Source organism: Uloborus diversus, chromosome 7 (assembly GCF_026930045.1).
Source record: "Uloborus diversus isolate 005 chromosome 7, Udiv.v.3.1, whole genome shotgun sequence".
In the NCBI taxonomy this organism is placed as follows: Eukaryota; Metazoa; Arthropoda; class Arachnida; order Araneae; family Uloboridae; genus Uloborus; species Uloborus diversus.
The window spans coordinates 115,299,600-115,327,187 of NC_072737.1; the positions used below are offsets into that span (position 1 = coordinate 115,299,600).

At 32.7% G+C, this 27,588-nt stretch overlaps 1 protein-coding gene across 1 annotated transcript in view; it reads right to left on the reverse strand.

Moving 5' to 3' along the window:
- LOC129226624 (serine/threonine-protein phosphatase 2B catalytic subunit 3-like) overlaps positions 1–27,588 on the reverse strand; it is a 63,211-nt gene that overhangs the window by 7,293 nt on the left and 28,330 nt on the right. The window contains exons 4-11 of the mRNA XM_054861255.1: positions 19,353–19,464; positions 15,628–15,773; positions 14,229–14,368; positions 5,990–6,067; positions 4,787–4,881; positions 1,942–2,067; positions 1,383–1,460; positions 1,207–1,291 (exon numbers count right to left, since the gene is read on the reverse strand). Coding sequence (XP_054717230.1) covers positions 1,207–1,291; positions 1,383–1,460; positions 1,942–2,067; positions 4,787–4,881; positions 5,990–6,067; positions 14,229–14,368; positions 15,628–15,773; positions 19,353–19,464 — 860 coding nt within the window. The remainder of the gene's footprint in view (positions 1–1,206; positions 1,292–1,382; positions 1,461–1,941; positions 2,068–4,786; positions 4,882–5,989; positions 6,068–14,228; positions 14,369–15,627; positions 15,774–19,352; positions 19,465–27,588) is intronic.

Sequence of the window (27,588 nt, forward strand, 5' to 3'; positions counted from 1 at the left end):
TACCTCTATTGAGGGTAATAGGAGCAGGCAATTGATGCCAAGTTGAGTTGGTTTACTTTCGTTGTAGCTTTGCAAGTTTTCCAACTCAAATTCGTGCCAATAACACGTCTCTTCTTCATTGAACGCCTCAAAAAGTGGTAAATATTCTCAAGGTACAATGCTCAACTTACCAGAGCCGCACAATACACACAACATGCATAACACTTTAAAAGAATAATGAATTTGCCTAAAACATTTGTTCAATTCTATTTATTCCCTTTCAAAGAGCTTTAAAAAGTCATTTTTTCAACAATATGAGTGACTAAACTGTAAATGGTTAAAAAACCACACACTCAGATTTTCTAAGTGAGATTTCATTAATTAATTATTATGTTATTTCACTCTATGGTTTTGTCCCCTAGGAGAGTTATAAATCATAGAAATTAGAAAAACACTGATGTTTGACCTTCAGCTTTGGCCTGTTACATTTATTGACAGCAATAGAACCTCAGGACATAAAACTTTATAACAAAAATAGCGAACAGAAAAGTAATTTAAATAGATTGGGGTTAAAATGTAAGGTCTAATAATACCATTTTTGGCTAAGATTTAAGGTACATACATAAAACTGCTAAAAAACAAAAACTGAAATTTTTTTTGCAAAATCTGCAGAATTCTGCCAATTTTTGTTTTTATTTTTTTTAATGCGATGAAAACAAACATATTTTTTATAAAATATAGGTTTTTTTTTTTATCACCAATAACAATGTCCCAATAATCCATCTGTTCAGTATCTGTTCGGCCGATGCCGTGCAGAAATAACAAATAAAGAACGGAAACAAAAAGCAAACTTTCCTGAGGAAACTATTATTATTTTTTAATTTGCTATGCAATGTATGAGCAAATTCTCATATTTTGAAATATTGTTGGTAACATTTCATGTGAGGAAAAAAAATCTCAAAATTATAGATTTTCCCAGGAAAAAATTTTATTTTTCAAAATCAGCGAAAACATGCAATTCCATCAAAGGAAAAATCATGGCTGTAATAGATCACAATGAAAAAAAAAGGATTATTTTCTGTCATGACTATGCGGAATCAGCATTGGTAGTCATCTCTGATTTAAATCATCACAGCTGATTATGTATTAAAAACACATAATCAGTCACGTAGTTTTGAAAACTTTTCATTTAATACAAAACAAGAGTATTCAAAAAAGATAAAATACCTCAAAACTGAAAAAACACGGGCCATTTTTCCAATAGCTCGAATTTTATTTCTTATGACTTCTTTCCTAGCACTTCCTGCACCATCTAAAAAAGAAAAAAAAAAGAAGTTTAGTCAAGATACAAAATATACGGACAATTTAAGCACAAACATTATGGTTGAATTCTAATACATCACCTTCAAATGTGTCATCACCTTCAGACATTAGTTCATCATCAGAACAAATATTGAGCACATTTAGCAACATCTCAGTAACTGAAAAATGATTGAGAAAAGTTTTATAACACATTTCTAGAATCTGGTGTACTCGTATTATAGTACTTTAACACTTACGAAAATAATTCTGCCGGTTCCTGGACATAATACAAAATATTTTAAACAGAAAAATAAAGCTACATGGAAAAGCCCCAACAAACACCTCAGTATTTCAGTTGAAAAATTTATAAGATTTTAAGAAAACTTATTTCATAAGTATATTTATTTTGAATACTATTACAACTAATAGACGACATTTTTAAACGAAAGAAATCAACAAATGATTTCAAAAAAAAAATTCCTTTAGTACATTTACACTAATCTTTAAGAAGCTTTTCGAGTGAAGTAAAATATATGAAACTCATTAATAATTTAAAATACAACAGTATTACACACAATATTTTTCAAAAAATTTAACTTGTTCACAATATTAAACTGTTTTACTTAATCTTAGTATGCATACAGAACCCATTTCACATACCTTTCTCTCCAACAAAAGGCAAGGACCAAGTGAAAACATCCATAAAATTTGGCAACCAGTAGGGATGAGGAGAACAGTTAAACTGTCGAATGTTCATTACATTGTTCTCATACTTGAGAACAGCAGCTTTAAAAAAAAAAGTACATTAAATTAAAAAACAGAAAAACATTTTCAAAGAGCTAAGCACAAACTGAAGAGAAGAAATATAGAGGCGATATGAAAAGGAATGTTACACCAAAAATCAGTAGTTGCTTTCTGAAGTTTACATTTTCTGTTTTCAACACACTTTTCGGTATTAGATTCATTTTTTCTTGAGCACTGTAACCGTGAACAAAACTTCAGCCTAAGATTCAAAATTAATAGTAATACATTGAATTTAATTTTGATAAGCAAAATAAACTTAAATTAAAAGAAAAAAAATTCAGAGTTTCACTTAATCTTCCACAGGAGATTTTAAAAAAAGGTAGGATGAGCAGTCAACATCTGTGTCCCATGAAAATCAGCTTTCCTAACAAACTGAGGCATCACATCACCATAACAATGAAAAAAATTTCATTTTTTAAAGGGCACTATCTCAAAAATCTGAATTTTAAAACTAAAAAAAAAATCAAATTATTCAAATTATATATCAAATTAAAGTGCATTAAATTGTCTTTACTGCTGGGCTGTAAAAATGAGTGCTTTTTAATAAATTTCAAAAATTAATTACTCATCAATTACAATCAAAAAGATTTTTAAAAATATACATATAATCAGAGATGGTTAGGTTAAGAATAACTTTTTGGTTGATTTGACATATAATGACCCTACTTGAAATTAAATTAATCTGAAAATAATTCAACATAAAAGAAATTCTCACCCTCACTCATTCCAAAAGTTTGTTAACCCATTAAGTGCCGAAACTCGAAATCGTTATTTTTTTGGATAAAAATCATAAAAGTTATCATTCTGAACCTATATAATAGTAATATGCTTAAAAAAGAACAAAAATGCACTTACTTTTACAAATATAGGGTGTTGCGTTGACGCAACGTCAGCGGAAAAGGAGTATTAATGCTAAGTAGTTTTATCAGAAATTCTTCAGCAGTTTCTATGCTTTTTATACACAGGAAATTTTTATAATCTTAATTATGGTTCTTAACCATGCCGAGCACTTTAGAAGAAAGTGAAATTAATATAAAATAAGCATATAAATGCATTTTAGAAAATTTAAATTTTGAGGAAACATTGATTTTTTATAGTTACACATGAAAAGCTTTGCTGCAATCGTGATGAAGTGCAACCTTACACACATTGCAGCGATAAATAGTTTGGCAGTGGCAATTCTTGCAGCGCAGTCTTTTATTGTCTGTTGACCTTACGATAAAATGTCCCCCCAGATACAGGCATTAGTAAGCTGAATTTGCTTGGCCGTCCTGTAGCTGGACTTTTCTTTTTCATGTCACTATCATAAGGGGTCTGTAAAAGATTAAGTGCAACCTCTCACCTAAAATCCAATAGTGACTTTTTATTTTCTTCTTTCAATAGTCTTGAAAGTTTCCAAGCATTGGTTAATGCAACATCAATATAATTGGAGAATATTGGCTACCACCATTTCTTCCCTTGGACTCTAATTCTGTAATTTGAAACTAAATTGCCACACAAATCAACACCCCCCATTTTCATGTTGTATTGCTCAATTATACAAGGTTGAGGAACAGAAATCTTCTTCTGGTTTCTGGAATAGCGAGAAACGTTTTTGACAGGCTCAATTTTACAATAGGTTGAACCCATAGTCACAACAGCGTTGTCATTCCATCGTTTTTGCTGGGCATACAAATTTGTTTGTTGTACAAGATGCCATAAAACATCGGAATAAAAAAAAGATTAAAAATATCAACACTAGCGTTACCTTCTAGAGTGTGTCTTACAGCTTGAATGGGGACCTGTTCTTCATTTTTTGGTTGATACCTATCAATTGGTTCTTGTTTTGTCCATCGAACTTCTGTTTTTCGTTTTTTACTACGGGATTTGGAACAATTTAACTTTTTTTTACGTGGACTTCAACTTCGCCTGCAGTATCGCCCGGTAAAACTTCATTATCATTATTTAAAATGTTGTCATTGCCTTCTTCTTCATCACTAGCTTCTGTTATTTCTGGTGGTACAACAACAATATCTGTTTCTTCATTTTCATTATCATCATCATCTGAGTTTTGTTCGAAAATCTGTTCCAATGCTTCTTCCAAAGTTAAATATCTTGTTCTGGGCATTTCGAAAGGCAGAAACGAAAAAAAAGCTTCCACAGTCAAAACGCGCAGAGTAAAAATGAAATATAGTTCTACCCTAAAGCAATTGAGACAGACAGTCAGTCTACCCCTTTTTCGCTGATGTTGCGTCAACACAACGTCAACGCAAAGCCAGTTTTTACTTCCCCCTCCTCCCCAGCAGAAGCAGTTTCTTTGAGGAATAATCTGATAAAAAGTGACCTTGACTAAAAGTATTTCATATCTAAACCAAAACTTTTTTTATTTTTATTTTTTTCTGACAGAAAACTGGATCACAAATTTAGTCAAAAAAAACCATGCGAGAGAAACAATTTTTATCATACATAAAAAAAGAAATTTAAAGCAATTTTTTTATTTAACATATTTCTACTAATATTCTTAAATTCAAATTAGCAATCGATAAAAAAAATTAGATTTCTAGTTTAGTTTCTATGAATATTTATTATAACCGTTGCGTCAACGCAACACCAGCGGGTAATGGGTTAATGCATTTCAAAACAAAAAGTCACAATATATAAAGCCAGAATAAATCAAACATGGGAGAGAATTGGCTTAGCAAAAAAAAAATATATATATTACCTTTATTATTGTAAACATCCAAATAATTTGGTGCGGAAAATATAGTAATGAGAGATGGAAAACCAGTAGTTTGACTCTTCCTATACATTCTGTAGCTATATTATAAGAAAAACAGAAAACATAGAAATTATACGAGTGCAAATCTACAAAAAGTTCTAATCGGAAACACATTCAAATTAATTACAAGTGTCCAAATATAAATTTTATCATGTGATTAAAATGTAAATTTAATCACTTGATAACATCAACCACAGCCATCCCCCTCACTTCTAGTTGTACATAAGGAGCGGAGAGGAGGTGGGGAGAGAGGAGAGCAGGGAAAATAACTAACAAGAATACAATTATTGATATTCACACAAAAGAATATCATGGCAATTGAAGCTAAGCAAGTTTTCCAAAAATGAATGCAATGTAATTTTTAAAGTTTTAGTTCCTACCGACATGAAAAAAGTTATATACGTTTTGACACAAATCAAATAATATCCTGATCCTGATTTTCCAGCTGTAAGCAGCTTATCAAGATTTTTTTCCAGATTGTTTCATATTTAATGGACATAGAATGCCGAACTTTGCCATTCTACAGTGCAGTCTAAAAAATCTTGTATAAAAAGCTCATTTTCATAAATGACTTTGTACTTCTCAATAAAGCAAGGAAAGCATATTGGCTTAATGAGAATTAAGTAAATATTAATTACAATTTTTTCCCAACTGTGAATTTTGCCCAGAAACTGGAACAAAAAAAAATTGCAAATACTTGGTAACATTCATAATTCACATTTAAAAGCTACAACTGGATCAAAAGCGTTTAATGGCAAGACACTTGCTAAAACGAACACAGCTCGTCAGAGTTGAATATCTAACTACCAGTGGTATAAGTATTCATGTTGCAATTACTCAAAAATAGAAATAGTGATGTTGAAAAAATTGTCATGTGTACAGATGTTTTAAAAAGTCATCCTACTATATTGTATTACCCCCCCCCCCCCCCAAAAAAAAACTATATTTATATTTTAAAAAAAAAGTCTTGAAACAACTGTTTTATGTGTTGAATCTTTCCAGCAACAAATCATTTTTAATTTTAAATATACTAAGAGAGCAGAATGAAAGGCAAAATATACAATTAAAAAAAAAAGTTTACATTAGAAAAAGAAATTCATGAACAATAATAATCTATTATATCAAAATGAAAATAGAAAATATTACCCAGCATCTTGAGCTTCATGTGCTCGTATGACTGACAATAAATTATTATGCTGTAAAAATTCACAACATGCAGCATAACTGAAAGAAAAAAAGAAAATAATTAGTTTCTTACTATCATTTTCTGACAATGAAATCTAACCTATTCTCCTTCTTTCAACAAAAAATGAAATCTATTTAACTCATTCCCTCCTACCCCCCTTTTTAAAAGCTAGTTATACTTGATTTAATGCATTTTCAATCTGAAGCTTTTTAAAATGAATGCATTTACGATTTACTTGTATACTGAAGGTAAGTGAAAAACACTCTAAGAATCAAATTCTTTTTCGACATACAATAGAAAAAGAATTAAAAATTGGTCAGTTTCATCATTCTCACACAGTAAAAGATTGTGGTTGATGTCACATAGATTTCCCACAACTTTATGCACATTTTTAACACTCCCCTCTCTGATTCCATTAAATTTTCAAACATTCAAAATTTAATAACAGTTTAAATCCTAATCAGGTATACATTTTGTTCTTCATAGAATAGTATATTAGAAAAAGTATAGTTTTCTACCATTTTGGACCTTTGTTACCATGTATGTAATCAATTACTAAAAACTTAAGCTTGATTTGAAACGTCAAAAATATTCTTCTGAAATTAGAAGAGAACATTCGCCACCTTATTACTGACATACAGCCTCTATTGCTGCAAAAAGTGAGAAAACTGAACTTTCCAATTGGACTTTCTCCGAGATAGCCAAGGTGGCCATATGCGAAAAATATTTAAATAAAAATGGCAAAGAATCATCTTTTGAATAAAGCAACATTCATGGCAATCAACATTTAACTGTGTTTTATTTGAACCTAAAGTTCTCTACTTCTAAAAAAAACACCCTTTAGAACCTGAAAGCCATGATGTTCAAAAATTCAACAAAAAATGGCTAATTTACCAGTTTTAAAGGTGATGCGTATTTAATTAAGTATCTTACTACTATTATATATGCGAAAGTTTGTATGGATGTATGGATGTTTTTTACTCTTTCACGCAAAAACTACTGAATGGATTTTGATGAAACTTTACAATAATATAGTTTATGCATCAGAATAACACATAGGGTAGTTTTTAACCCATTATGGGGGGCAAAACCCCCTAGGGGCAATAAAACCCAATTTTCATATAAATTCTCTAATATGAGGATGAAAAAATACTTGCACTTATTAACATTATATGTCCATCGAAAGCTCCGATTTTTCTGCTGAAGATAGCATCTGTTCCAAATTTCTAAGTAGAATAACAAATGAGTTACGAGCTCTTTAGTTCCATGTTCGAAGGCTTTCCTCAACACAATATAGTATTTAGGGTATCATCTCAACTTCCTGTCGATAGCGACAATTGTTGTATTGTTGACTATTTTTGCTTTTCGTCTGACTGTTCAAGGCTTTTCTCAAGTGAAATTTTAAAGTAATACTTTTTGCACAAGGTAGGCAAATAATACATGAATTTGGCTGATTATTTTCCAGTTTTACGCAAATTTGAGGCAATTAAAGGTTTTTTTTTTAAATTTATTTGTGCTGATTGTGCGCTTGATCGACCAGCAGGAATCTCACCAAACATTTTTGCCGAATCATTTCAATAGCTAAGGCATGTGGCAATTTTTTCAATTGTCGCAGTTTTTGAAGTTAAAAACTACGCGAATACTGTTTCTCGGTTTTCCCCATGTAACCAAAATATCGCCATTTCTTTAATATTTCTTTCTTTGTATCATTTGTTAACATGTAAAACGATCCACCAACTAATTTAATCAAATCCATAAACAGCACAGGTTTGCGCACAATTTCAAACACAATTGCCAAACTTTACTACTTATTTTGGAAACATTTCGGATATCATCATTTCATGGTCACCAGAAGTATCTCAGTATTTGGCGACACTATCTCTTCGATAAAATTAGTAACACACAGTTTTACAAAGTAGGGAGCGGGAGACTAATCGAAGGTATCCCAAAACGATTACTGAAAATTTCGTAACGTTTTAAATCGCAGTATGGGATTACGGACGCCTACATTTTTTAAAAGTTTGTACTTCAATAGCAATATAGAGACAATTTTAGAATAATTTTTAATCACGTCAAACCGGTGTGCTTTGAATTATTTCAATCACAGAAGGAAACGAATTAAAGTAACTATATTGTTTCTCACAATTATTACACACCCAGGCAACGCCGGGTATTTTTGCTATGTACAACAATCTACTGCCCTCCCTACTTCCAGTTACCTTCGAAAAAATATTTTTTTTACCAGGAAAAGCCAAATACATGGAAAACATTTTCTTTGCAGCATCTTCTGTTCGGAATTAAAAATCATACCTTAAGAATGTAGATTAAGCAAACATTTTTACGCAGTTTTATAAACTTAGCAAGTCTGGCGAATGTATGGCACTGTGGTCCTTTTTCCGATAAAAATAACGGATTTGGATTATTTTACATTTTTACGCTGCTTTTAAATGCAGAAATAGATAATGAATTAGACTGCATTCGTTGAAGAAAATGAATTTAATTGCAAAAAAAAATGACATTTTAAAAACTTATTCGATAGGCAGAGTTTTGATAACGCGGTCGGGACGAGTGTTCAAAAATCTTGGCGCTACAGCCGTTACAAAATTTGCATTTAAATGCAAAAACTTCGCCAAACAAATTTTGGTAAAAATATCATTAAATACTATGTATAGGGTATTGCAGTTAAAATTAATCCACCAAATTAGTGAAACAACACGCTCAAATAACATTAAAACTGCTATTAAAATGTGAATTAATCAATCCACCAAGTCCATTTTATATCTCCAGACTCACCAGGCAACTACGTTAGCGCATTGGTGAATTTTTTTTTAATTTTAATGAAACTTTTAATTTTCTTTTCTCTCTCTCTCTTTTTTTTTTTTTTTTTTGTGTGTGCGTTTTTAAGGATTAATGGTGCTAATTAGGATTTTGCGGAATTAATAGCCCTACTGTAATAGCGACAAGAGAGTATTGTTCTTTTTTTTTTAAATTTGTTTTTTATGCTATCGGACCTGTACTGATGAAGATTTTTGGAATTAATCGTGAAGGAGATCTTCAGAGGGAGATGTTATTTGAAAACGCTGACATCACTATTCTAATAGAGACTTTAGGGAATGCTTCTCTTTCCGAAATGAGAAGTTTTTTGTACTATTGTCCTCATTTAAATGGGAACTTTAAAAAAAAACTGTTGTGCTTACTCTGATTTTAATGGTATTTTTACTCTGAACTTTTTTTGGTATTTTAATCAGGACTGTTTACGTTGTTAAGAAACAGTTGATTTCCTTCACGTGGGGGATTTTAAAGGTTTGATGCAGTGGCGGATGGGACAGCATGAACCGGCCGCGGCATGTACAGACCGGCCGGCCTTTTAGGAGTTACTCTTTGAAGAGGAGACGCACCCCCTCTCTAGTTTGTTTCAAATATAAAAGAAATAATGGATCTAGCTTCTAGTTTTAGGAGGGATTCATCACTAGATCTGATGATTCAAATTAGGAGAATTGCCTTTTACGAATGTGGAGAAAAAGAATTAGTAATACAAACACTTGCATAGTAAAAACTTTAATATCCATGTAGATAATGGGGGATTCGGGGAAAAATTTCGAAATTATAGCTCTAAAAACGCACTGTTAAACTATTTTTAAATGATCTTGGACGATGTCTGGGGGGGGGGGGGGAATTGGAGAATTCCCCATGAAAATTTTCGAAATTAGAGTCTTAAAAACGCATGTAAAAGCTATCTTTGGAAACACTAGCAGAAGGGGTGGGGTTCAAGATTTCTCTCTAAGCAAAATTTCTCAATTGAAGTTCCTAAAGCGCAAATTTAGAAGATAATTGACGCTTTTGGGGTGAGGGTATGTTTCTTGAAATTTGTTCTTTAACAAGTTTGTTAACCATAAACTGAACCACTCCCCCTCTTCGCCCAAGACTGTCTCTGTAGTCACACCTTGCAATAACGCTTGAAGAGGGGGAGCTTTTTATGTGATATCGCGTGAAAACAGAATGTATAATTGTAATGAACGTGCAAAACAAAAATTCAGAAGATCCTTAATGATATTAGAAGAGGATTTAGAAGCGATCCCCAAGAAAATTGTTGAAATTTTCAGTTCTAAGAACATACATATAGGCTATCTTTGATGGCGGAGGAAAATGGATAAGGTAAAGAATCTTCCGAGGAGCAGATGGTATGTTAGCCAAAAAGGAAGGTAGGGCTTCAAGTGGAGGACATGTTAAGGCATCATGGAAATATAAGCCCTGTATTAAGATCAGCAGATATCTTCTGGACTTATGCCCGTCGCGAGATTTAAAAAACACCTTCTACGTTTTTACACTTCCTGTGTATGAAATGGGCAGTCATTTAATTATTTCAGACCTATCTTAAATACAGAGATAAAGAATGAGTTCAGCTTCTGGGTTAAGAGCAAGTAATTAGCAAATCTTATCTAAGTATTGACAACCTGTGAACCTAATCGTAAATATAATATTCACTCCGGGGGTTTCTCTTCGGAAATAGTTTCGAGTTAGTAGTCTTAAAAATGGACTAGAGGCAATCTTTGGTAATGATAGGGGAAGGAGAAATTTTGGGGCCTCTCCCAGAGAATTTTTGCGACATTGTAGCTCTAAAAACGCAGCTTTATACGGTTTTTGATGAAGATTCGGAAAGGAGAAATTCGGTGGCCGACGTTTTTAAAATTTTCTGATTTGAGTAATCTTAATGCCTTTTAGGCGATCTTTACATAGGTTGAGGGGGGGGGGGGATGTTCGTGGGCACTTTCCCGGCGATTTTTCGAACTTGAAACTTTTAAAGTGCTAATGTTGTATCACTGACTATGTTAAAGATAGGTTGACTAACTTGGTAAACTATTGTAATTTTTAACTCTAAAAGTGCAGGATTGGACTATCTTTGGAAATGTTATTGAGAGCAAAGATCCGGTGCCCTGAATCTTTGCTCCCGAGAATTTTTTTAATTTGTTTCATTAAAAATACATTCTAGATGATTTTAGGTAATGTTATGGAGTGAAGAGGTTCGAGGATGTTCCCCAGGAAATTTTTTGAACTTGGAATCTAAAAAATGGGATTTCAGCTCTTCTTTAATAACGTAAAGGGGACCGGCAATTTTTCGAAGTTAAAGCTTAAAAAGCGTTATTTAAGTCGATTTTCAATGACGTGAACGGGAGGAGTTTTCGGGAGACCTCCCCTGAAATCTTTCGAAATTGAAGCCCATAAAAAGAAATTTAAGAAGACCTTTAATGATGCTGGTGATCATGTTGAGAATGCTCCAACGAAAATATTTCAAAGTTATATCTTTTAAAATTCAGTTTTTAGACGATTTTTGGTAATGTTAGTGGGTGAAGCTGTTCGATCATACTCCTTTGGTAATTTTGCGAAATTTGAATTCTTAAATGAAGTTGTAGATAATCTTTGCTTTGAACTCTACAAACGAAAGTTCAGATCATCTTTTAGGATAAAAGAGGGAGGACAGGGTAGATGGCCTCTGAAAAGTTTCTAAATGGAAGTCCTAAAAACTAAATTTTTGGTGATCTTTAAGGATGGGGTAGAGACGTTTCTGCAGGATTTAGGTGATCACTCTTCTGTAAACTTTTCGAATTTGAAGTCCTGAATAAAAATTGTAGGCTGTCTTTGATGGCGGTAGAAGAAGGGACAAGGTTCCGATTTGGAAACTCTTCCCCGGCACTCTTTCAAAATAAAAGTTTTAAAATATGTTTTTCCTGCTTTTTGGTGGTGTAAAAAGAAGGGATAATGTTCGAGGACCCCCCTCCCTTCCCCATTCTTGGCTAAGTCCCTATGTTTTTTCATTTAAATCGTTGATACAAATTTTGTGGGAAAACCTCCCTCAGTATTTTTTTCCCAAGGTTTTTCCATAGCAAAATTTCCAACTTCCAGTCTGATATTTGTACATGTTTGAAATTAAAGTTTTAGGGATTCATTAAAATAATCTTTTACCATTTTGGACTGATGTGGTACTTTTGAGTGACACCGTAAGTCTTCTTTTCCCAACTTTATTTTTTTTAACCAATGTGTCTTCTAAATCTCTTGATAAAGTTTTGGTTTACTTTCGTTTCGTAGATTCAAACACTTAGAACTACTGGCGTGACTATTCATTACTATATTTCAAATCACCCTTACAGCATTTTTAATTTTTTTCCATTCAAACCCATGCTTTGGCGGCCCCTATGAAATGGTCATAGTTATTTATCTGTCCATTTCTTGTGTTAAGCTGAAGCTTATCATGGGTTTGTGCTATGTACTCTGTACTGGATACTTTTTTTCATTAAAAAATGTTCGAAACATATATTTCAGCGGCCTTCAGTTAGGTAAATTACAACAAAGAAACGTGGATGTTCCTAAATAATATTCAAAGGTTTAATTGCTAAATATTCAAAGGTTTCATTTTCTTTTAAAATTTTGCTGAAAATTACTTTTTTTCACTGGAATTCTACCTATTATTTTAATATTACTATTTCAATATTTTAAAACTGAGAAAGTTTTCTATTTTCCTTATATTTATTTATTATTATTATTATTTTAGTCTTCACTGAATTAAAATTGGCAGCTTCGGTTCGGCCGCCTCCTTTGGTGATGGCCCTGCCTTGACGTGTTCATTATCCCATACGAACCAGAGGCAGTTGTTAAGACCTTAGAGGGTCCTGGGTAGTTATGCAAAAAAATTATCTTATCGGCCCGACACACAGAAAATCATCTTATTACTTACAGAATGAGTTTGTAGAGTTATTGTTTTTTATATCTTAATTTTGCAACCTTTGATTTTCTTGCAGCGATTTTCTTATAAATCGTTGAGAAATGTACCAAATTATTATGATATTACCATAGATTTTTTTTAAGAGAGGAAGAAAGAAGGAAAAGAAAAGAAAAACATTTTTTTTTTACTATTCCATACTAAAAGTCAACGCGGCCCAAACAGAGGCGGCCCGCCGGGCCCATCCGTCCCTGGTTTGATGTTCTCACTCTAAAGGGACATTATTAGAATCAGGATTTGTAGTGACTGTTGACCCTATTTTGAGACGATTTCTCTGGTAAGAAGCTATACAATAATTTAGATAGCAGGTGTAGCGCTGGACACCATTTGATGGGGATGGGGATTATAAGGGAAATGGTTGACTTGATTTAAGAATTGTTGACCTCACTCGAATTGGAATTTTTGAGAATTACCCAACCTAACTTCTTTACAACTCCTGAACGTTTTCCTGATTTATGTTGTGTGATTTTTTGGGTGTCTTCCCAGTTTCACCGACATTTCATCCCCCCCCCCCTTGATTTTCAGTTTTCATCATATCTTTTGATATATTAAAGGGGGAAGGCCATTTTAAATGTCTGCGAAACTGGGGAGAAATCATTTTTTGGTAACCATATGACCTCTCCCTGTGTTGACCATTGACTTGAATTGATTTAAAAAAAAATACATCAACGTGAGCGAAGCCGTGGGTAAAAGCTAGTAAGTAATAATTTTGTACAATTTGATGCATTGTACCATTTCTTAAAGAGTGTTTATTCCTGAATAAATCTACATTTTGAAAAGGAGGCAACAATTTTTAACCCCTAAGTCCCTGAACAAAGGGTTGGAAGTGTTTTAAATTAAAGAGCAACTGCTCTTCCTTGAGAATTTTTTGAAATTGAAGTCATAAAAATGTAATTATAGTCCATTTTTGACACAGCAATAGATTAACTTTTCAAACAATGAGAAATAGGTCATGCATTCTCAAAAAAATGTTATAAATGCTGTCCTTGAAATTCAATTTCCACTATGTTCCTTTATTTTTAACTGTTAAATAACCAAGAACAAAATTAGGCAATCAGTTTTAGCCACGTAAGATTAAAGACACGTCAATAGTGCACAAGTTTTAATGAATTTAATTCATAAAAGCTATTAGCTAAACACAATTTCAAAGGTGTAGGGGGAAAATGCACATTTTTTGAAGGATCAAATTTTAGAGTTGTAACAATTTTCGAGAATAAACAACAGTCAACTCTCAATCCCAAGGAACTGGTTTAAAAATTCCAAGTTATGGTTAGTTTGAATTATTGGAAGTGCCCATAGCCTTCAAGAGTTTAGAACTCAATGAAACTTTGATATAAAGGAATATTTTATTTATAAGGCTTCACATTATCGAGAGTCGACTGCATATAACTACCTTTTAATAAAAGCGAAACAGAATGTAATACCTGTAAAAGTAAGAACAACCTCTAACACTATTATGGCTGTAGTGTTCACTGTGCTTTTCATTGCCAAAGTCTTCCAGTGGGTCTGACCATAGTAAATCGCACATTGGTCCGAATGCAGGGGGTTCTTTGAATCTATCCAACTATAATACAAAATAACAAGTGTCAAACAGATAGTACAACATTTTGAATTTTTTGTTATCGTAATAATTTTTTCAGAAATAAAACTTAAATCTTTTATTCAGGCAAGCATTTACTCGTATTTTAATTTTTTTACTAAGACTGATAAACTAGTTTATTAGCAACTCTCAGATTCAGCAAAAAAAAAAAAAAAAATAGCTTCCACAACACTGTTGATGATTCGGTACGTCTTCTCTTGCCAAAGAACCAATTGCCAAGTTTAAGGGGATGGTAACAAATTCTTAATGTCAGGCCGAATATATTCAGATTCACATGTGAAATTATAAATCTAACATCATACCCAACATTAGAAATCTATGAATCACAGAAGAAGCTGTTAGTTTGCACAGCAGATCTAAAAAAAAAATTAAAATTGACAAAATAATGTCAATTCCTTAGATGTGAAATTGACTTCTTGAACAAAAACTAAGCGTAAAATAATAGCTTGTAGACTTAGTTATGCAGGAGCTGCAAAACTAAGTCAACATTTTCTTATTTCGCTTAAAATTATGCATAAGTAAAACTATTTTCGATCTTGTTTCTCAAGCCAGCATGGGAGCAAGCTCGTGTGGTGAGAATTGGTACCAATGAAAATACAGTCTAATTGGTCTATCTCGAATTTCATGTGAAGAAAAATTCGAGATGGAGGTTTGAATAAAAGTTATAAAATTAGAAATTGTAAGAAAGTCAAAGAGTTAACAGATTCTTTTACAATGGCAACATTTACTGTAAATGTTCCACATTTTACAGTATAACATGTTGCAATTACACATTTTCTTAATTTTAATGATCATATTTATTGCAAGTTCATGTATACTTTTAATGACGAAAATTAGCTTTTAATGATTATCATTCAAAAATGTTGAGATTTTACTTTTTCCTCAATTGAAACATTTAAAAGGACAGAAGCCGAGAACACAACAAAATAATTGTTCCCAATGACTTGAAAATAATATTCAGTTTTGAACGGAAGAGAATAAAAGAGCAATCTCTTGCAAAGAATTGAATCTATTCCTTCCTTCATTGAAAATTAAAAATTCATTGAAAGATCTTGCAAAAATGGAAGTCTTCAAATTTTTATGAATATTGCCAAAAACAGTTACGATCTGGTCATTCAAACTAGGTTTGTAGTGTGTCCACATTCTTAAATAACTGCTTCAATGATGCTATTTAATTTGCCATGATTTATATATCAACATAATTTTAGCCTCTTGCATATTACCTTTCTAATGTCATCCAAATTATGCACTTCAGGTGAAAGTCCCCCATGCACACAAAGAAATTGTTGATTCATTAAAGCAGACAACGGCAAGCAGTCAAAGGCATCCATACAAGCATCGTAGATGCGTTCGGAATATTTTATTTTACCTAAATTAAAGATTGATAAGAAACATATATAATCAATATAGACTTGAAAATTTTGGAATTTTTTAATCTTCCCAAGCAATAATTCGAACATAAAAAGTTTTGACATTAGTATGACCAATGTTCACTGAGATGTAAAACGCAGTGTTTTGTGACTTACATTATTTTACACTCACTGTAAATAACACGTTTTGGGGGCAAATATAGTGGTTAACAAGGTTTTTAAATTATATGTGTGTGCACAGAGTGCGGTTTTTCAAATTCTTCAAGGTTTTGTAGTGTGTTTTTGAGTATCATGGCATAACATTTGCCTTTTTTTTTGAATAGCAGTGAAAAATATAAATACTTTGTTTTTTACTTCGACAACCTGTCATTCTTCTGAAAGGGAATCTCATCTTCTGTATGGTCCTTTAAAATTTTGAACTTGGACATTTCCTTGAGGGTCACAAAAAAGTCTAGTATTTTGTGATCGTGATGTTTTTCAATGGCGATTATTTCCCTAAACATAAGTTAGGGAACCTAGGGCCCATATAAAAAGATACATTTTGTATTTCTTGACTCATTTTTAATTTTGCTTCAAACTTTTAATACCTAAACTCTGCATCTAGGACTAACGGTTTCAAAAATAGAGATCTTGTAGGTTAAAGTGGAACACCCTGCATAAATTGTACAATTAACCCAGTTAATTTTTAGTTAAAAAAATATTTTACTAAGACACAGAACACATTTAGAAGATTGTTTTAATTAGTAATAAACAAATATTTTTGCACGTACAGAAACTACAATCTATCCCAAAAATGTAGACACATGCATAAAACAGAATTCACAGAAAACATACGTTAAGGAGCGATTTTCATCGCATTTGTGTATAATAATAAACAGTACCTGAAACACAAGTTAATGTTAATTGGTTAGAAAAAGCACCATGTGCTAAGTTTTTTTAAAAAACTAGAAAATAAGGTGTCTCATATTTATAGACATTTTTTAATTTATAAATTATATTTAAGATTGTGAAACACAAAAGTAACAAATCTTAATATTATCTTCAATACCTCTAGTTACTTCAAACACTTGATTTTCCATCGTAAGTATCATGTTTTGCAATACCTTTGGGGAGAGTTATCAATGGTTCATACCATGCTTGCTCTGTTGCTCATTTAAGGTCAATTGTTGAAAAATAATGGCTTCTAGTTTCATATAAATTTGGTGCTGAATGTCACCACACGTTTTACATTAACATTTTATACAATCTTCATGAACCAATTCATCAAAAAATATTGCTCATATTAGGGTCACATGAGGGAATTCTTGCTCACTTTTTTAGGGGGAAATAATGGTATTAACTTCTTACAGTTAAAAAGTTTTTACAAAATAAATAAGTCATCCACAAACATTCAATTTTCCTGTAATAAAAACAATGTGCATTAAATAAGGGGGGGGGCATCTTTAAAAAAGATCCTCTCAGGGGAAGAGAGACTTTTTAAAAAGATTTTATATGTCAGTGAAACACAAAAGGAAAAAACTATTCTGTTGGTGTTTTTTAATAGCAATTGTCTAAGTCTTCCATACCTACATATACTTATCCTTTTTCTAAAGTTAGTATGAAAAGTAGTTTTATTCCCCAGTTTACTATGGTAATTCTTGGTCAGTATATGTTCTGGTATTTCAGGTGTTATGCTTATTTATTTCAATGTAAATAACACCAGTAGTATTTACCTTAACTTATACTGAGCCCTTAAAAAGAAATTTCAGTGATTCAAGAACAACATTGGATGACCTCTCCAATTGCTGCTGAAGTACCACACTCTTTTGGCTAGTAAAACAATTCCAGCTTTGAAGATGTATTATGTCAGCAATGGGGGCACACATTTTGAGAACCAAAATAAAAAGAAACCAATTCCTCGAGTATCAAAATAAAAAGACAAATTAATACAAATTTGGCAGTAATAACAAATCACTGCCTTAGACCTTGTAACTACAAGATAAAAAGATGTGGAAGAGCTATCAACTGTCAAGCACGATAAGAAAACTCTGAATTAGAAAAACCAATTAGGGTGTTTTAGGGTTCTTGATAAATCATAAGATTTTCCTAATTTGTGTACTATCAGTATTTATATCTGGTTCTTGGAGATCCCAATAACAAATGAGGCAGTGAGAAGCAAAAGGACGTAAGTGGCAAAATTAAAAATTTGGAGATAATCAGTATAACAAAACCTCTCCTCTGTCTTGGGGCAACAGATGGCACTAGTTTACCTGTTAGTTGCTGCTACACAGCATGATTAAGGGGGAAAAAAATTCAATGAAAGTCTACCTAGGATGTTATCTTTAAACATGTTTCACTCAAAACTTGAAAATGTCCAAAACCCATTGCTTCTCACTGCCCCAAATGGGCAAGTAGAGAAAATATAAATTTTTATAAAATGAAATGGAAAAATTAAGAATACAATGTAAACACATATCAGTTTTAAAAAGAAAACAAAAGGAAACTAAGGAAACAGGAGCAGGGATGCTTAAAAATATTTAAGCAGTATTTATTTTAGCAGGAAAAAATCAATTCAAAGCATAAACAAAGATGTGCAGTTTTCCTTACTAATTCATTGAACTTTCAAATTTCAGTCAAAGAAATAAATAATGGGCTTTGAAATTAAAGAGAAAGAGAGAGAATTATTGAGAAAGATGAAGAACAATTTTTCATTTTCTAAGGACTTGTTTTAAAAAAATAAAAAATAAAGCACCTTGTCAAAATAATTAAGACTTTTTGTCCAAAATTGAGCACTTTAAAGGGCCCTTTGTAACATGTAACTGAACTTTAAAGCACTTTCAATTCAGAAATTTTCTTGGTTGAATTAGTTTCTCTATTGAAAATGAAGTAAAGACATGTATAATCAATCAATAACAATACTTACATGTACCTGAGACCCCAAATAGTTTTTGTTACACTTTTCTTTTCTCTCTTATTAACATCAGTAGCTTTACAGACGAGTCAAAAAAAAAAAAAAAAAAATGGCAGCCTAATGCACTTTGACATAAATATTTCTGTCGAAATGAACCTTCCTCATGAGGAGTTGCTGGCTCAGACTATTTTTAAAGAAGGTAGCTGAGAAATTAAGACAGCAATCTCACCATTTTGCCCTAAATTTTAGTCCCTGGCAATCTTGTAAAAGTCTTTTGAATAAAGTTTTACTTGAATTTAGTTTTCAAGATATACTTAATAATTTTCAAATTTACTGAATAGAAGAAAATTCACATTTCTTGTTAACATTGATTATTTCTTGAAAAATAAAACTGAAATATTTGTACATTGAACAGTAAACATTTCAATGAAAACCAACAATTATGTTACATGAATCAAAATTGAATGACGTTCTCACATTTAAAATTAATGAAAATATCACATATTACACCCCAACAAATAAAATAAAGATTTTTTCCAGATGTTATATTTTTGGGGAAGTCCCAATTTAGTTCATCCCCCTGTGGTTAAATTTTAATTTTTAAAAAATATATTGCAATTTTAAAGCTGAGAATGTTTCTGAACTTCAACAAAAGTGGTTAATAAATGAAATATAGCTTTAAACTTACATTCTGTTTTAAAGGTGAAGTACTCCGTTAAATGCCGACATTCATGGTTTCCTCTTAGAAGAAATACCGTTGTCGGGAAATTCAGTTTCAGGGACCATAGGTAAAGAACACACTGTAAGAAAAAAAGGTTTAAGTGAAAATATCAGAATGAAATAATTTAGAAATCTCTACATGGTATAAAATGAAGTCTCCAAAAGGCACCAGTTTGTTTGAACACACAAAACTCGAGAACTACCCGGCTGATTTATATGAAAATTTTACAGTTAATTTTTTTAAGTCCAGAAAAGGTTTGCAGATCTGTTTGAAATAATTTGAAATTTTAGTTTTTTTTAAATTCTAATTTAGGTGCAATTTTCACATAAATTCCCGAATATGGAGGTGAAAAGCGTAGGTCTTTACGATAATTTTCCCAGTATCTACATTACGCTTGTCGGACTGATTTGGGAAACGCCTAACACAGTTAACTGTTGGAAAGGACTGAGAGTCTGGGATTCTTAACAGCTAACTCTGGATCACTTGTTGAAATTTCTGTCTCAGGGCATGGAAATTTCAACGAAAAGGTGAAATTTCTGTGCCATACTCAGTCAGTAGAGGGATGCATAAAACTTGTGACAGAGGCTGGTGGAAAAGTTTGCGGGCATGAAAACCCAGATGGTTTTATTAAGTAGAGAAAATTCAGATGAAGATCTTTGATGAAAAATTTAATACTAAGTCAGAATTTAAAGAACCTAAACAGAAAAATCACACACAAATTGATTGGTAGGTTCGTTGCGTAGTGTGTGTGAGGGAGGGGGGAGAGAACTCGACTTGCTGCTACCTACACGTGGTACGTCCTGAGTTATTTTAACATAATGGGAAAATATGTAGAGCATTAAAACGGATGTTTAATATTTATTGAATGCAAAAGCTCTGCCATAACTTGAATATTTGATATCACACTCAATCGTTAGAGAGATGAGCAAAACTTGAGACAGAGGCTGAAGGAAAACGTCGCAAGCGTGAAAGCCGAGACGGTTTTCATAGTAAATATCAATAAGATCAAGAACATTTCATACGAATTCAGAATTTAAAGAACTTTAGTATAATGAATCACATGCAAATTGGTTGATTGGATAGGGTGATGAGTGGAACTCGACTTGCTGCCACTGCCACGTGATTAGGCCGTCATTTAGGGGGTCAGGGGGTGGTTCATCGCCCCTCCTCTCACGGGTTTGAGAAATAAATGTATTTACATTTGGGTGAGAATGATTTTTGCTGTTTTCCATTGAAACTTCCATTGAATTTGCACCCTTTGACCCCTCCCCCCCCCCCCCAATGGAAAAATAAAAAATGACAGACCTGCACGTCGTGAGTCCTGAGTCATTGAAGGATCAAAGAAATGTATGTAAAACATTAAAATGGATGTGTAATAGTATATTTTTATAGCATAGGTTTATGTCAGCTTAAGAATTTTCAAAATAATATGACATACTTTAAAAACGGTATTTTAAGGCTTTCTGCCCGAATACAAATGATCGACAATGTGCCCCAAGTTTTTTCTATACATTTTGGTAACTACAAAGTGCATTTTTTATACTATTAGAAATGAAGTAATTATTTTTTGAAAAAAATATAAGACTTTAAAAATTGCAGATTTTTTCTATTTCTTCTCAATTTGAGGGCCCTTGCGCAATTTCAAAAATTATTTATAAATTTTTTATGTTTTTTTCCTGTTATAAGGATGCTAAAAAATGCAAAAGTTTTCTGCGCCACTAGAAATTGATAAGAGAAAAAAAATGTTCTTCAATCCACCCTAATGATTCAAATTTTTTTAATCCTTCCTTTATTTCTTCTTCCTCATTTTAATTTCTTAAAAATATTTTATTTTGTAGCGATTCACAACCCTGCTATATTAATTGTAATAGGAAAAATGTCTCGGGGGAGGTGCTAATAGGGGGAAAAAAGAAGCCTTCTTATGTCAGAGTGGAAAGGAAGATTTATATTTGCTCTAAAAGCTTTTTATTTATTTATTTTTTCACACAAGCAGAGATGTGCGGTTACAGCTAGTGTTATATAATTTTGAAAAGCACAGGTTGCTACATCCTGTAAAAGCACATATTTTCACAATTTTCATGACCCTGTCGTAATGGTGAAAATTCAAACCTAGCAAAATATTTCAATTACATATGAAAATGAGGGCTTTTACAGTAATGTATATTTGACACAAAAGCACAATGCAGAATTAGAGAGGCCAATCATTTTATATTCAGGTATAACAACTTTTATCCACTTAAGTAAAAGAAATATTAGCATCACATATCTCTTTAGTTCTTAGCAAGGGTGCCCATATGGGGGGGAAGGGGGGCTTGAGCCTCCCCTTCGAAATGAGAATTTCTTTGCTTTTAGAGCTTTTTTCTTTGCTAAAATGTATTTAAAAAAAATTCCAGCCATTAATGAATAAGTTATTAAAAATGTCAAATTTTAATATACCTAATGTGTATTGAAATCAGTTTCTAAGGGGAAAGTATTCTGCTAAACCATGGGGGAAATTTTTTGAGCCCCCCCCCCCCCCTCCTTTAAAATTTTGCATATGGGCGTCCTTGGTTTTTAGTGCATAGTTTCTGCTGATATATTAGCTATCGGAGTAACTTCTGGCCAACAGGTAAGAATGATCTACAATTGTTGAGCAATAACTGTAACCCCGAGAAATTGATAGTGGCCCTATCCAATTTACATGAATATTTTGAATCTTCCTTTGATGGGTAGTTAGATTTGTGTAAAAATCTAACGACCCATCTAGAACAAATGCGAAATCCACCTGCAACATCCCTCATATGAAAAAGAATAAAACAATCAAAAGGAAAGAGTAGAAAAATGATAAAGGTAAAAGCAGTTCTCAAATAAGCAAAAATCACTCATCCTCTGCCCATCCTAATGACTAAAAACTCTTTAAAAACGAAAAACAATTCTTTGCAATTTGAAATATTTCGTTAAATAAACAAAAGCTACAATAAATTATATTAAAAGTAGCTTTAAAATGTAAACAAATGATCATGCAACTCTATTGTTTATAGCCATAGTCGCCAAGTCACCATGTTACTGCAATCCAGCTGATCAGTGAGCGAAGCCAACTCCGACCGATCAGCGGTCCGATCTTTTGAATGAAAACTTTTAAAACTTCATATATTGCCTAATTTGTTCTTTCCACCAAAGCTAAAGATCTTCCACTGCACTACTGATCTTTGTGTCCAGAACTATCCTGTTGTAATTTATCTGGATGAAAATAAAATTTGTTTCGTCTTTAAATTCCATCATCTGCCAAAACTCAGACGGATTTCAACCGAGAAACAAATGTTGCTAGGTACGGTAATGTCCGGCTTTCACGAGAAAAGCTCCCACCGTCAAGTCTGAGCCAGTCATTGAGCTATAACACTAAGAGGAGAGAGAACTTCCCATTCTTCTACACTGAGGCTCACGGTCTGAGTTTCGAGCGAGTTTGGCAAAACCAATTGTATTATAAAACATCTTGTTTAATGGCAAAAGACCGCTTCTTTTGCCACAACGATTTGAACATATTAAGGATTTGAAAAATGCACGGCAAAAGGGTTTACATGATAAAACTTGAGTTTAAATGTTAAAAGTGCGATTCTTTTGCCATACTCGCTAGGGCAAAAAACGGACCGATTAGTTCGCTCTCCTCTTTTAGTGTTAAGCTCAATGGAGCCAGTCTACTGCCATTGTAACGGACTTATTCATTTTCTGAAAGGGTAAGTAAGAAGGCTTTTTGGCGCCATTTTGCCACTCGTCTCCTCGCCTTTGTGCAGCCGTAAGGGTTTTTCCAACATTAAGCTTCCCTAGGAAAAGTGAGATGCACCCCGCTGCTACAGCAGTCGACAGGCACAGACATTTCGGCAGTGGCTTTTCTCGTGATGGTCGGAGAGTACTTTCTGATCATTTGGTAAGGAAAACCTAAAGCACCGATCCGGTCTGACGACAGAATACACGATTTGTGTGAACCTTCCAGTACTTTACTTTGAAATATATCACGGGACCTAAAATCGTTGCTTTCAAGAAATGAAGGCTTCATCTCTCTCTCTCTACGTTTTATCTATTCTCAATTGACACATCACGGAAAGAAATGTTATTACAATAAGCAGAGCTGGCTTTCTTATTGTCTTTTGGCAACGGGTTAAATATTTATTTCAGTTCTCGCTCAACAACAGGTTAAAATAAATATTAATCATTTGGGAGATATAACCATCCAATGTTTTTATTACCAAAAACATTTCCGATTTGATCCATCGCGCTTCGAAACCATGCTTGCCACAACTTAATTACACACAAAAAATTTAATCAAAATCGGTCCAGCTGTTCAAAAGCCTTATAGTGACAAACATCCGCACAGAAGATTTTTATGCATGAAGGTTATTCAATGCGAACATTCAACTTATTTATGCAGCCGATTTTAATCTAGTTACATAGAAGTTGAACTTTTGATTAAAATTTAATTTGTATGCGCATTTTTTTTTAATAGCAACCAAATCTTTCTATGTTTATGCATGTGTGCAAATGAAAGCAGGGTTGGCAAGGCTTATACCGTCCTGCTCAATCCTTGTGTACAAAACTGTCTGAAACTATATTTTGTGAGAAAATATCAAAAAACAGAACAAAATGTGTCAAGATTAAGTTTTTTTTGACTATTTAATGTGAACATTCAAGTATAAATATATATGTAACCTATTTATACATCTGATTTTAATCTAGTAATGTAGAAATTAAATTCATTAAAAATTTCAATTTATATCCTAAAGTTTTTCCCCCATAAACCAAATTTTTTGACATTAATGCATGTATGCAAAAGAAAGTGTTCAAAATATAGTGCAATAAATAACTTTAATGCAATAAATTACGTATTTTTGTAGTTACAGAATGTATTATATTAAAAATATGAACTTAAAAAAGAAAAGTCCAAGTTTTATAAGTGTTTAATGATCAAGTTCGTGTTCTTTAATCTATGATTAGAAACATTATTTTCATTAAAACATCATGTAAAACTTATTTGCACAAACCATTAAAAAAATAGCTTTTTTTTTCACCTAAATATTGCACTTTTAATAACATTCCTTTGAGTCATAAATGGAACTAAAATCAGTTGTCTTGGTAGTATTGTGAATTTCCTTTCATAATTATACCAACTGTTACATGAGGAAGTTTTTATGTAACAGAGTTATTGACCATTTTTTTAAATATACACTCTATAACAAAAAAATCGACGCACCAAGAAGGGGTGATCCGATTGAGACGAAAGTTGGTGGATAGGAAAACAATGCACAGAATAGTAAATTATCAAATTCTCAAAACAATTGAATAATTTATGTCAGAGTTACATTGATAAGTTCTATAAGGTATTGACCCGCTTCTAGCCTGGATACAAGCAGAAGCACCACATAGCAAATACCAATAAAGCTCCCAAAGGGTGTCCTACGGTATTTCCGGCTAAATTCACTCCAATTGTCAGACGAGATTATCAACATTCCTTGCCAGATTCAATCGCCATCCCATCATATCCCAGACATGCTCGATGGGAGAGAAATCTGGCGATCCAGCAGGCCACGGAAGAATTTGACAAGCTTGCAGACAGTTCATAGCAACACGTGCCATATGTTATCTGGCGTTGTCCTGCTGAAAACCAGCCGAGGGTACTGCAAAAGGAACGACAACAAAACAGGTCTTAGGATGTGGTCGACGTACCACTGTACAGTAAGTACCTCTAATTGCGACCAAAGGGATCCATTTAACAAAGGAAATGGCACCCCAGCCCATAATGCCTTGTTGAGGACAGTGTGGCGTGCAAAAGTGAAACCAGGATCCACCCTCTGCCCTGGATGTCTCCAAAACTTCGATGATCGTCATGATACAGTTGGAAGCGGGATACGTTGCTAAAGACTATACGTCCCCAGTCGGCATCATTCCAACCTGATCAAACCATGCACCACTGTAATCTGGCTTGGCAGTGTGTAGGCGTCAATGGCAGGTGGCATAACAGTCGGCGAGAGCATAGATTTTGTTGTCCCAACCGTCTGTAAATGATCATGATGGACACTGGTGTTTTGGTTGAACGTCTGATGGTTTATAGAAATGAAGAAAAAGCGCTGTGACAGCTGATCAGACAATCACTCGGTCATCATGATCTGTTGTGACCCTAGGTCGACTGCTACCATCCTGACTCTGAAATCTGCCATTTTCCACCCATCCTTGCCAGCATCCTCGAATCGCCGCATTACTTCGACTCAAATGACGAGCGATTCTCCGATTTGACCAACCGGCCTCTTTCAATCCAATGATACGACCTCTTTTAAACTCTCACAGTTGCTCGTAATGAGCACGAACCTTGCGGCGAGGCCTTTTTAAGTTGTTTAAAGGTAATCTGAATTGTAATCAAACCGAAAGTTTTAACAACTGTTGAAGAACTACTGTTTATATACATCTGCTGGATGCGCAGTTTCAATATGTTGGAAATCAAACTATTCATTCATTAGACACCAAATTTTAATCACTTGCATATATGGTCAAAACACTCATGCATACAAAATTTCAAAGCAATCCGATGATTGCTTCTTGGTGCGTCGATTTTTTTTGTTATAGTGTATTTTAAAACGAACATTTAAGAAAAATATTAATCAATACTTATTAATTAAACCTCATTAATATCTATATTTATACATTACAAATATTGCAGTAAATACTTATTGACTAGATTAGCATAATTTTAGACTTTAGCTTTAGCATAATTTTAGACAGTAAAAACTACCTGTCCTGTACTAAACCAGTGTTGGACAGTTCAAAACCCAACCCTGCTTAAAACATATTTGAATCTATTTGGATCTTGAGATAAATCAAAAGAGAGATAGCTCCTGTTAGAAAATTTGTTGATATAAAAGAAAGTAAGCTTGTTTAATTCTAGATGCACTTCTTATTAAAAAAAATGAATGCAATAAGAATACAAAAAATTCAATAGTCAAATTCCATTTATAATAATTCAGAATAAAGCAACAATTAGCAAAAACCGTAATCGCAAAATCTAAATTTTTACAAAAATTCTTGACCAAGACAACAAAAGTTTTTTCAACCAAGAATATAACAAGAAGTTCCGTCTAGAACTAAACAAGCCTACTTTCCCATATACCCATACTACTTTCAAGTACCTGATAAATATTCTCAAAAATAGCTAAAATCGCAAATTGTTTCAAACATATTTTTTTAATATTTTAAGCTGATTTCTAGGAATAAAATATTCCTTACTCATCTAAAAAAAAATAGCAGCACCTTTTAAACAAAGCAGCTAATAAACTTTTTTTCCTTTACAAAAATTCTTCAACAGCTTTCAAAACTAAAAATAATTAAAATTAATAAGCTCACTAAAATAAATACATCATATCAAGAAAAAAAAATAGTTTCTTTTTCCCCTGTTGCCAAAAATAATTTTTTAAATGAATTACTGCACTTACCAAAATAAATAAAAACAATAAAATGTCAACTTAAAGAAATAATTTCCATTGTCAAAAAAAAAAAATCGTCTGTGCATATCTTTATGTAGAAACATAAATGACTTTGAGTTTACTCGTCGAAAACTAAATACCTAAATTAAAACTTTAGCGTGAAAATAAAAACAAGTCATATCAACAATAATTATTTCACAGTTAAAACCATAGCTTCAAAGTCAATTTCATTTTGGGATAAAGGAGTCGGTCATTTGTCCTCCGTGCATAAATTTTTGCCAAAGCTACGAAGTTAGAGTCTTAAGTTCGATTAATTGTCGGGCACAGAAGTCGGAGTCAGGTGCCCCTAAATTCTTGGAGTTAGAGTCTGGAGTTTGGCGTCAAGAGCTATTTCCAACAAAATTTGTTTGAAGTAAATCCGCCTTCAAGTACGGAATCTACATTGACTTTCAGTTTCATCATAGGCGCTAATGTTAAGGGATTTGAACTGTTCAAAATAGAATGGAAAATTGTTCAACTCAAAAAGATATTTTATATACAAGTTTTTCATCAAAAGCTTTTTCCTACAAAGTTTGTTTGAAGCAAATTCGCCTCACAGTTCGGAATTGCCTTGAATTTCCCCATAGGCACTAATGTTAAGTTTTTTTTGAACTGTTCAAAATTGAACAAAAAATAGTTCAAATCAAAAAGTGAAATATGGGAATGAGGTGTCTTTGCCGAGATCTTTCGAACAAAAACAGTTTGTTTGAATCGGACCA